The following is a 13,259-nucleotide window of genomic DNA, read 5'->3' on the forward strand; positions in this document are numbered from 1 at the left end:
CAGACTGAATTGGATAACTTATCCAATTCATAAAATCACAACCAATGATCTCATCTTATCCTCAGCATTTTTCTCCACTCTAATTGGCCTGAAGAATCCTTCTATCTGAAGGAGATGAACGGAGCTAAAAAAGGATGGCAAAGTACTGACAGGACACAGCATATTCTGATTTAGACAAAACTGCTCTGGGGAAACTATAAAAGATTGCAAATAGTGACCAATCCTAGGATAAACTAATGAAATAAAAGGAATCATATTATCCTAGTCAAAGAGCAGCTTTTAAGAACATGCATGTGTTTTAAGTTAAATTCTCCCTGAGCACTTTCAGTGGCTAAAACCTCAGTGTATTAAGTGATAACAGGTAGGTGGGGGAATTGTTTATTCTAAACTTAGACATACTAAGGAAAGACAGATCAATCTGATAAAGGCATCACTATTTCTAATCGGACTGATGGGAAAATGCAGTATTGGGTGTAGGAGGCAGTGATATCAGGTGAATTATAGCGAAGTGATGAACTACCTTGAAGCTCAAGCAATCAAATAGATAGCTCTAAAAATTACTATAGCATCTTTATTCAACAGTTTGGTGCAAGTGTCCTCATCTTGGCCTTCTTTATAAAAAAACAGAAGCACTCTGTTGTACTTGGTGAAATTAAATCTTAATAGGAGAGCCTCAGCTAAGGCTGTTGCCCTTCACTTACTAAAATTAAACACCAGGCATTCATTTCCTATCTAAAAGGAAGAGATGACATTTTGATAATATCGTCAATTCACAAAGACTTTAAAATCTAAGAGAGGAGTTTGAAAACATTTTTAAGAATTCTGTCACATATTTGTATCTTTACATTGCATGCTCTTTTTAATTAAAAATAATGTACAACACTTGTTACTCATCCTTATCTTTTGGATAAATAATTTAGCAAGTAATTACTTTGTCTTCAGAAAAAAAGATAATTATTTCTAAATTATTATGATTAAATAGAATAAAGTCAAGATGCTTTTTAATTGATAGAGTAGAACAAATAATCCCTATTGGAAAATCTTAATACTTTGCTTTTGTCTGATTACATAAAAACCTCCAAAAATGGAAATAGTTAGAAATATACTCAAAAAAGTTTCCATAATCTCATCATTCACAGATTACTGTCATTATATTTTCAAAACACATAGATATATACATAGAGATATGTATATGGAAGTGCATTTTGATGCACACAGACATATACATGTATATTCACATGCATACACATACTTTTAAAAATGAAATTAAACTACAGGGGCTTCTTATATAGTCTTCTTAGAAATACATGATAGGAATTTTTTTCAAATGAATAGGTAAATATCTATGCTAACATTTTTAACATCTACATAGAATTGCATTGTGTGTGTTCTTCATTTAACTTAGCATATATTAATGAGTGGTGAGGTTGTTTTCAGTCTCTCACCATTAATTGCTATATATTTGATTAAAAATGTAAAGTCGCACACAGCTATGAAACATTTTCTTTAGTCTACATCATACTGTGGCTCAAAAATACAAGACAAGGGGCTGGGGTTATAGCTCAGTGGTAGAGCACTTGCCTCGTGTATGTGAGGCACTGGGTTTGAACCTCGGCACCATATAAAAATAAATAAAATAAATAAAGATATTGTGTCTATTTAAAATAAAAATACAAGACAGATGCTCCAATGGGGAAAGATAATTGACCAATGTTCAAAACAACAATTTCACTTGGTATACACATTTTTCTATTAGCTCAGAATATTTTATATTTTCCCTCATGTATTCTTTTGGAGTAGTTAAGAGGCAGATATTGGTATGCAATTAAATAAATTAATCTCCAAGTTGAAACCTTCAGAGTTATATGTGAAGTAGAGGAGACTTATTAATACTAAATTGAAGGAATTTACATTCCATAAATCTACTCTGGCCTCTTCCAATAGGCCAGTCCTTTCCCCTTGGTTTTTGGTTTGGGAGAAGACTGAGGAATGATAAACAGCATGATTTCTCATTCCTGCCCCTTACCTTTAACTGTAGTGATCTTGGTGTCTTCATCTAATACCACCTTTAAATTTTATTAAAATGTACCAAATTAGTCTCACTTAATTGTGATCATTTCTTTATTCTAAAATACCTTAGAAATTAAATATGGCAATCAGTGAGAGCTCATTTTGTTCTTGAATTTTCAGTGGGTATCTTTGATCTTGTCAATTCTGTAAACTTTGATAATTGAAGACCCTAGACTCCATTTCTGTGCTGTCCCCTAAGATGACTTGTACTTCAAATAATGCACACATTGAGTATGGTATATTAAATGATACTGTGTTCATACAATACTGAGAAGTATTGTAACTTTTGATGACCATGGTATTTTTTCATTGTATTGTGTAAAACTATTTAATATATTATGTAATTTAAGGATAAAGAGTGCTTCATATTTTTGTTAGTTCTATTAATGTATTTTTGGTCTATATTGGAGAAGAAATTTGACAAACAGAATCCATTATTTTTAAATGTTGAAAACCATTAGATTATAATAAAAGGAATTTATGGAGTCTTATAATATTTGAATGTTATTATAGCACTACTTAAAAAATGCTCAACGGTTAAGTCAATGTCGTTTGATTTTTAAATTTGTTTAGTGTACTTTTTGTGAAGAGTTTCTTAGAAAAAAAATATACCTTTATACAATTTGTCCAGCTCTTGAATATAATTTTCCATACTTTGAGAAGAGATAAAATGATGGTAATACAGTTTGGAAATCCTAGGTGGAAAAAGATCAAAGATTATCACAGAGATCTGATTTTGTATTGTCTGTATAATCATTACTATTTAGATTACATTAACTTGCCAGATAGATGTCATTTAACTGCTCTTCAAATATCCCATTATAGCTCAAAACAAAATTAGCAGGTATTTGTTGAAAGTTTTATTGACTGAAAGTTGTATATATTGATGCTTTCTTAAGCACATATTTTATAAAAGTCATGGACAATGGCACACAGAATAGCTCTGAGCAATGCAAACATCAGACATAGCCACTGTCTTCAAGTAGCTCACAATATAATTTTTTACCTTGGCTTTATAGGGGTCAGCCCTTTGGTTTGTGTAAAATGTCTGTTGACTGAATGAATAAAAAGGGAATAGTGACACATCCAAATAACTATAATAAAGGACAGAGTATTGCATAGTACAGTATTGATTCAAGTGAATGCCAAAGGAGTTCAGAAGGAACTAGGGAAAAATCATTTTTGTTTCATAACCAAAGAAGCAGCATTGGAACGAGGATAGAAATGGATGCTTCTCATGCATGGTAAACAGGTAAAGTCATTAAAGAAGTAGTTACTAAGTCAACAGTGAATACTATAAATAAATGAGTAGATTATACAGAGGAAAGGGGGCCATTCATTAATGGAGCAAATTTTAATTAAAAAAATTTTCCCCTTTAGGAAAGTCTAAAAGAGAAGAACCTGTACTTTGGGCTCAGCTCTTTAAAGGATCCATAATTTATAAACACACACACAAAGTAAGTTTACTAATGAACATGCAGGCATATGGGTACCTCCATCATTGGAAATCTGGCTCTCCACTCTGGAATAATAGAGGCCCTGACTCTAAATATCTGCTTTTATAATTTATACTTTTCAGCCCTCAAGGAAAAGTTCTACACCTATTGTTCTGACTGTCATGCCCATGTGACATGAAGCATGATATGCTGAGGTAGACAATGGCAGTCAAAATGAGCAACAGAAATGCTTAGATAAAAGACAAATTATTAAGTTGAGTAAAATCCCTCCCTCTTGGATATAAAGAATGCAATGAAATTTCATTTAAGAAGTATCATTCCTATTGTGCTTAGTATTCATATTCTTTCTTTCTTTCTGTTCCAAATTGTAATTATGGAGGTAATCAGAAACCAACATAATATTTGCAATACATACACATGACATCTGAGGAACATTCTGCAATAGTAAATAATTCACAGCATTCTTAATATTGAGTATATGAAGTTTAGGCATCCCTGTGTAGCATGACAGTGATTTTTTTATGTTGGCAACTTGATGAAACTGAAACCTGGAAATGTAAATAGTCATTTTTTAAATTAAAATATATGATAATATTGTATTTTATTTTCAAAAAGATGGACCTGCCTTGCAAGAAATATTGAAAGAAGTTTTCAGAGAAAAGGAAAATCATATAGGTTAGAAATTCAACTGTACATAAAGAAATTAATAAAGAAATAGAGTGCTAAGGAAGAAATTTTAAAAATCTTATTTTTTTATTTGGCCTAAGAATAGTCTTTTTTTGGGGGGAGGGGGTTACCACTGAGTCACATCCTCAAAACTATTTTTTTTTTGTATTTTATTTAGAGACAGGGTCTCACTGAGTTGCTAAGTGCCTCACTTTTGCTGAGGCTGGCTTTGAACTCGCGATCCTCCTGTCTCAGCCTCCCTAGCTTCTAGGATTACAGGCATGAGCCACTACACCCTGCTCTAATAGCAGTCTTTGTTTAAAAGAATCATAACAATGTTTCAGTGATTATAGCTTGTAGATAAGATAAATGAGTGACAGCAAATTTACATATAAGGGTTTGAAGGGAGAAGCTGGGAATAATCTTTCAGAATACTGTACTATCCAAAAGTGAGATAGTGGTATTTGAAAGTGGACTTGGATTTGTTGGAAACTTATACTTCAAATTCTAATGTAACTACATAAAAAAACACTTTTTAAAAAAGGTAACTGATGGGCTGGGATTGTAGTTCAGTGGTAGAGTGCTTGCTTTGCATGTGGAAGGCACTGGGTTTGATCCTCAGCACACATAAAAATAAAGGTATAGTGTCCATCTACAACTAAAAAAAATTAAAAAGGGTAATTGATATGTTAACAGTAAAGAATAAATGAAGCATATAGAGTGGTTATTTAAAATCAGAGGAGCTTGAAAGAGTGGAAGACAAACCAAAACTAAGAACAAATGCAATGAAAGGAAAATAGACATGATCATATACACTAATCCAATCATATTCATAATCATTTTAAATGTGAATGGTTTAAATATCCCAATTAAAGTCAAGGGATAAAAAGAACACCCAGCAATATGTTATCTGCACAAAACCTACTTTAATTATCAAAACACAGAATGAAAGTAAGAAATGGAAAATGATTTGCCATACTGACATTAGTCAAAAGAGAGCTTCTGAAATATCTATATCACTTTCAGACAAAACAGACTTCAGAATAAGGGAAACCATCATGGATAAAGAGAATATTACATAATGATAAAATGGTCAAGTCTCCAAGAAGATATATCAATCCTCACCATATATATGCCCAGCAAAGAAGTATCAAAATACATAAGGCAAAAATGGATAGAACTGGGCTGGGGTTGTGTGTGGCTCAGTGGTACAGCACTTGCCTAGAAGAACTGGGTTTGAATCTCAGCAACATATATAAATAAATGAATAAAATGAAGGTCCATCAACAACTAAAAATTTTTTAAAAAATGATAGAACTGCAGGGAGAAATAGAAAAACCCTGCCTATTATACTTGAAGACTTCAACACCACTTTATCAGTAACTGACAGATCCAGCATGTAGAAATCAGCAAGGGTATAATTAAATTGAAGAACATTATCAATCAGCTGAATAAAATTGACATCTATATACTACTTTATCCAACAATAACAGAATACATATTCTTGAAATCACATGGAACATTCACTAAGACAGACCATATGTTCGGCCATAAAACAGACCTAACAAATTTAACATAGAAATCATGTGAAGTATGCTCTCAGAACACAACAGAACTAAACTAGAAATCCCATAACAGAAAGGTTGGTGGAGACCCCCCAAACACATGAAGATTAAATAATACACTTCTAAATAACACATGAGGTCTCAGGGGAAATTAAAAAAGAGTTCCAGGAAGGGGTCAAGATGGTGGAGTAGAGAAGGTTACTTTCCAAACTGCTCCATGGCATGGGACCAGGAAAGAAGAATCTTCTTTTTGAGGTCAGTAAAAAAAAAAAGAAAAGAAAAGAAAGGAATCCTACTGGGATTTAATACTGGACTCTCAGAATGGCCTAAGGGCTCAGAAGTTTGGATAGCATTAAAAAAAAAGAAAGAAAGAAAGAAAGAAAAAAGAAAAAAAAACAAACAAACACTGCCAGCACTGGCAGCTGCTAATGTGGATCCACCATGGGCAGGTCAGAGAGAAAGATTATAGGAGAGCTTGCATTTTGGGTGGCACCAAGGTGTGTCTTGAAGCAGAGAGGTTGAGTACAGTGATTGGGGACATTGCTGAGCTGATCCAGTGGGTGAGCTGCACCTTGTTTTCATGTGACCTGTGGAAAGCAGGGTCACCTGCCATCTTTTTCTGCTGAGCTACTTAGGATATCTGGTGGCTGTGGGTCTAAACCCAGGTGTGCCCAGACCTGTGTAATTTGCACTGGGTCTGAAAAACTGACCTGGCAGAGCCCTGTCACTTACCCTAGTGTGTTAATTAGAAAACCAGGTGAAATTCAGGCATTAAAAACTGTTGCACCCAGGGGAATTTGAGACATTTAGACCTGCGAGACCCTGGGTGTCTCTCACTCTTGGAGTCTCAAGGTCATCAGACCAGTTGTGGATAACCAAGGACTTGATGGCAGGTGGAATTGGTGAATGTGCACTTTGGGACTCAGCCCAAGAGGCCACCATATGGGAGCTGTGGGAGGCAGAGTGGGCAAAGGACTGGGGTCCTCCACCACTCAAGTGAAACCCAAGGGAGATTCAAGAGATACAGATGCCCTAGAAGCAGATCAAAAGCAGCCAGGCTGTGGAGGTGTGCTTATTAAAAGCTTCACCAACCATCATAACCACAAAGCACCTGGGACCCAACCCCGAATATAGGAGCTGAGCCTCTGGGAACTCCTGTCACAGAATTGTACAGTGACCCCCTCAATGTGATTGTAATAGACAACACATTCCAACCTGCCCCACCTCATACTGCTGAGAAGGGAACCTAAGTATAGGCAACAATGATGGGCTCTACAAAAAGAGGGAATGGACAGCTCCCAACTACTACCCTTGTGTACCTCAAGAAAAAAAATGGAAAGAAAGACAATTGGGAACTGACAACCAACATAATATTATAGACAATTTTTGACAATTGCAATGGAAATAATTCTTAATCTTCCATCAAGACCTTTTTTTAAAAAAAAAAAACTTTTGTGTGCTGAATGGTTCATGGACATTTGTTTATACACACATGTCTTTCACTCTTATTTCTAGCATTTCTTGAAGGCAGTTATTTTCTTGACTCTATATTTTGAGAACTAGGGTTTTTCATTAGTATACATTGGTTTTGGTTTTTATATATTTTTTGTTATTGTTGTCTTATATTGTTTTTCTCCTATTTTCCTTGATTCCCTTCCTCTCTTTTCTTTCATAAACAGCCAAATTCTATTGTTCTCTATTTCACTCTTCCTTTAGTAGAACTCTACTACTACTTTCATTTATTACACCCTACATCTCCTCTGCATTCTCCCTCCTCACCTTTTGGAAATAGCAAACCCTTTTTTAAACATAATATTTTTAGTGTTAGCAATTTCCCATCATACTGTTTCTGTTTATAGTGCCAATTAACATTGTAGATACCAAAATATCAACTAAGTATTTAGTTTAATGCTGAATATTGATTGCATTGGTTGTTATTATTTGTCTCTCCCTAAAACGTGAGGTACTAGAAATCTTCAAGAACACTATTAATTCATAGGGTTGAAGCTCTGAGGCCTCTTACTGGTAGACATATAAACAATATGAAAAAGCAAGGAAACAAGCCATCTCAAACAAACAAAAATAACTCAGTAAGAGATACAATGATATCAAAGTGGAGGGAACATCAGAGAAGGAATTTAGAAAGTTCATAGTTAAACTGATCTATGAGGTAAAAGATGATGTAAGGATTGAAATCAGAGAGATTATCCAAGAAGTGAATGATTGCTTTAGTAAGGAGATAGAAATCCTGAAGAAGAATCAACTGGAAATTCTCAAAATGAAGTAATCTATAAACCAAATTAAAAACTCAAGGGAAAGCATCATCAGCAGACAAGACTACTTGGAAGATAGAGTTTTAGGCAATAAATACAACAAATATAATCTGTAAAGTTGACCATGTAGAAAAGATGTTAAGAGAACATGAACAGAACTTCCAAGAAATATGGATAACCTAAAAAGACAAAATTTAAGGTTTATTGAGATAGATGAAGTCTTGGAGATACAAAACAAAGGAATGCACAATCTTTTCAATGAAATAATATCATAAAATTTTCCAAACCATAAGATTGAAATGGAAAATCAAATACAGGGGTCTTATAGGACTGCAAATATAGAAAATTACCACATACCTACACCATGCATGTCATTATGAAAATGCCCAACATACAGAATAAGGATAAAATTTTGAAGGTTGTTAGAGAAAAATGACAAGTCACATTTAGAAGGAATTCAGACTTCAGTTACTTTTTCATCCCAGATCCTAAAAGTAGGAGGTCTTGGAATAACATATACCAAGCCCTGAAAGAAAATGGATGACAACAAAAAATGATACATCCAGCAAAAATAAACCTTCAGATTAGATGATAAAAACCTTCCATGAAAAACAAAAGTTAATAGAATTCACAGTTAGAAAGCTTACACTAAAACATATTCAATAAAATATTTCATGAATAAGAAATGAATAGTAAAATTGAGAACCAGCAAAGGGAGGAACTACACTAGAAGGAGAGTCAATCAAAGGAGAAATTAATTCAAATTAACAACCAGAAATAAATCAAAATGACAGGGAATAAAAATTATTTCTTATTAATAACATTAACATTAACATTAATTAACATATTCATCAATTACAAGCAGACTGAATTAAAAAATAAAACTGAAGAATGTGCTATCTCCAAGAGACTCACCTGTTAGGCAAAGACATCCAAAGACCAAAGGTAAAAGGATTGGTAAAATCATAGCATTTACATGGACCTTGTAAGCAAGCATTTCTATCCTCATATCAGATAAAGTGGACTTCAAACAATAGTTAATCAGAAGGGAACAAGAATGTCATTTCATACTGCTTAAGGGAATTACATGTCTACAAGATATAATTATTATAAATGTTTATGCCCAAATAATGGAGCATCTATGTGAGTCAAACAAACCCTTCTCAATTTCAAAAATCAAATACACCACAACACAATAATACTGGGTTACGTTAACATGTCTCTCTCATCGCTGGATAGATCTCCCAAACAACAACTAAACCAAGAGGCTACAGAACTAAAATATACAATTAATAATTTACATTTAATAGACTATATAAAGTATTTCATTCATCAATAACTGAATACACTTTCTTCTCACCACCACATGGATCATTTTCTAAAATAGAACACATCTTAGGCCACATAGCAATGTTTAGTCAACATACATTTTTAAAAATGTAGATAATACCTTGCATTCTATCAGATCATAATGGAATATTAGAAAACAATGTTATAATAAAAAATAGAAGTTAACACATGAAGACTAAATAATATATTACTGAATGATAAATGGACAGCTGAGGAAATCAGGGAGAAAATACTTAAGAGATAAATGAGAATGGTGACACAATAAATCAAAATCTCTGAAACAGTATGAAGGTGGTTATAAGAGGTTATTTATAGCACTGAGCTCATTCATTAAAAGAATAGAAAGTTACTAAATAAATAACCTAACATTTCATCTCAAGGCCCTGGAAAAAGAAGAACAAATCAACACTAAAAGCATAGATTAAAGGAAATAATTAAAATCAGAGCTGAAATCAATAAAATTGAACAAACAAAAAAGAATAAAAAAAAAACAATTAAACAAAAAGTTGGTTCTTTGGAAAAAAGAAATTCATAAAACCTTAGGCATGTAACAAAGAGAAAGAAGGAAAAAACTCAAATTTCTAAAATTCATGATGAAAAAAAATATCACCATGGACACCACCGAAATACAGAGGATAATCAGAAACTATTTTGAAAACTTATCCTACTAAAAAAAGGGAAAATCTTTAAGACATCAACAAATTACTAGAGAAATAGGACATACCCCAAAGACATAGAAAATTTAAACATAAATTCAAGTAATGAAATTAAAGATGTCACCAAAGATCTACCACCAAAAAATGCCCAGGACCAGATAAATTCTCAGTTGAGTTCTACCAGACCTTCAAAGAAGAACTAACACCAATCATCCTCAAACTATTCCAAGAAACAAAACAAAACAAAAAGAAGAGAAACTGTCCAAACTCATTCTATGAAGCTAGTATTAACCTGAAACCTAAAGCTAGTATTAACCTAAAACCATACAAAGATACATCAAAGAAAGAAAACTTCAGACATATATCCTTGATGAATATAGATGCAAAAAGTCTTAACAAAATGTTAGCAAAACACATACAAAAGCATACATTAAAAAATAGTGCATCGTGATCAAGTGGGTTTTATTGCAGGGATGTAAGTTTTGTTAAACATATGGAAATCAATAAATGTAATTAATTTATCACATCAATGGACATAAAGACAAGAATCACATGATTCTCTCAATAGAGGAAGAAAAAGCATTAGATAAAATGCAGCATCCATTCATGTTCAAAACACTAGAAAACCTAGGAATTATAGGAATATACCTCAACATTATAAAAGCTATATATGCTGACTCAAAGGTTAATATCATTTTAAATGGAGAAAAACTGAAAGCATTCCCTCTAAAAACTGGAACAAGTCAGGGATGCTTTCTTCCATCACTTCTATTTAACACAGTCCTTGAACTTCAGTCAGAACAATTGGGACAAAAAAAAAAAAAAAAGAAGTTAAAGAAATCCAAATAGGAATAGCATAGCTCAAACTATCTCTATTTACTAACAACATAATCCTATATTTAGAAGACCCAAAAACTCCATCAGAAATCTTCCAGTACTCATAAATGAATTCAGCAAAGTAGCAAGATATAAAATTAGCACCCATAAATTTAACTGTGTTCCTATACAACAATGATGACTCAGCTGAACGAGAAATTAAGAAAACCATCCCATTCAAAATAGACTCAATAAAATAAAATAAAATATCTGGGAATCAATCTAACAAAAAAGGCAAAAGCCCTCTACAATTAAAACTACAGAACACTATAGAAAGAAACTGAAGGAGATCTGGAAAGATCTCCCACACTCTTGGATAGGGAGAATTAATATTAACAAAATGGCCATACTACCAAAAGTGCTATATAGATTAAATGCAATTTCTATTAAGGTTCTGATGACATTTTTCATGGAAATAGAAAAAGAAGTCATGAAATTCATTAGGAAAAATAGGAGGCCCAGAATAGCAAAGAAATTCGCAGCAAGAAAAGTAAAGCAGAAAACATCACAATACCAGACCTTAAACTATACTACAGAGCTATAGTAATAAAACTGACATGAAGATCAATGGTATAGAATAGAAGACACAGATACAATCCCACATAAATATAATTATTTCATCCTAGACAAAGACACATACACTGAAGAAAAATAGCCTTTTCAACAAATGGTGCCGGGAAAACTGGAAAGCCATATGTAGCAGAATGAAATTTAACCCCTTTGTCTCACCCTACACAAAACTCAATTAAAAGTGGATCAAAGACCTAGACATTAGACCATAAACCTATATCTACCTGAAGAAATTAAAGGTTCCACAGTCCATCATGTTGGCTTAGGAACTGACTTCCTCAACAATACTCCTAAAGCACAGAAGTAAAATCAGGAATCAATAAGTGGGATGTTATCAAACTAAAAAGCTTCTTCACAGCAAAGGAAATAATCAAGAGCATGAAAAGAGAGCCTACAGAATGGGAGAAAATCTTTGCCACCTGCACCTCAGATAGACCATTAATTAATCTCCAGGATATATAAAGAACCCAAAACACTTAATGTCAAAAAAAAAAAAACAACCCATTCAATAAATGGGCAAAGGAACTGAACAGACACTTCTTCACAGAAGAAATATGAATGGTCAACAGATATATGAAAAAATGTTCAACATCACTAGTAATTAGAGAAATGCAAATTAAAAGTACACTGAGATTTTATCTGACCCCAGTCAGAATGACAATTATCAAGAGTACAAGTAACAATAAATGTTGAAAAGGATGTGGGGAAAATGTTACACTCATACATTGCTGATAGGACTGCAAATTGGTATAACCACTGTGGAGAGCAGTATGGAAATTCTTCAGAAAACTTGGAATGGAAACACCATTTGACCCAATTATCCCACTCCTTAGTATACACCCAAAGGACTTAAAAACAGCATAGTACAGCAAAGCAGCCACATCAATGTTTATAGCACTCAATTCACAACAGCTAAGGTATGCAACCAACTTAGCTGCCCTACAACAGATGGATGGATAAAGAACATGTGGTATATATACACAATGTAATATTATTCAGCCATAATGAAGAATGCCTTTATGACATTTGCTGAAAAAATGAATGCATCTGGAGACTATTATGCTGAGAGAAATAAGCCAGTACCAAAAAACCCAAAGGTCAAACGTTCTCTCTGATATGTGAATCTAACACACAACAAGAAGGGAGGGGAAGAATAGAGATTCAGTAGATTAGACAAAGGGGATTGAAGGGAAGGGAAGGTTTGGGCAGGAATAGAAAAGGCAGTGGAATGAATCTGACATAACTTTCCTGTGTACATACATGAATACACCACAGTGAATCTCTACATCATGTACAACCAATCTAGTTAGAATAAAATGTACTCCATGTTTGTATAAATGTCAAATTATACTCTCATGTATAACTAAAAACAACAACAACAACAAAAATAAACAAAATGCCCAAATTTTTTAAAAAGTCTCAAGATAAATTAAAATGATAATTTGTTTCCACTTTCAGAAAGTAGAAATTAAAGACTAAATTAAATCCAAATTAAGCAGAAGTTAGAAATAATAAATTCAAGAAGAAATAAATGAAATTGAAAACAGAGAATATCAAAAAAATCAAAAGATGTTTCCTTAAAAACATCAATAAAACTGATAAATTCCTAACCAGGGTAATTAAGATTTAAAAAGAACACATAAATTACTAATACCAGCAATGGAAGACAAAATATCACTTGTGATTTCATAAATATTAAAAGCATAATAAAGGAATATTTTGAAAAATTCTGAGAGAACAAATTGGATAACTTGGTGAAATGGACCAATCCTTTAA

The 13,259-nt window shown here is 33.0% G+C and overlaps 1 protein-coding gene across 1 annotated transcript in view; it reads right to left on the reverse strand.

Annotated features, from left to right (window-relative positions):
• Window positions 1-2,684: 2,684 nt before the first annotated feature.
• Window positions 2,685-13,259, reverse strand: part of Spata17 (spermatogenesis associated 17) — a 186,671-nt gene continuing 176,096 nt past the window's right edge. Inside the window, exon 10 of the mRNA XM_027934643.2 lies at window positions 2,685-2,765. Coding sequence (XP_027790444.1) covers window positions 2,685-2,765 — 81 coding nt within the window. The remainder of the gene's footprint in view (window positions 2,766-13,259) is intronic.

The sequence above is a fragment of the Marmota flaviventris genome, chromosome 12, assembly GCF_047511675.1.
Source record: "Marmota flaviventris isolate mMarFla1 chromosome 12, mMarFla1.hap1, whole genome shotgun sequence".
NCBI classification, from domain to species: Eukaryota; Metazoa; Chordata; class Mammalia; order Rodentia; family Sciuridae; genus Marmota; species Marmota flaviventris.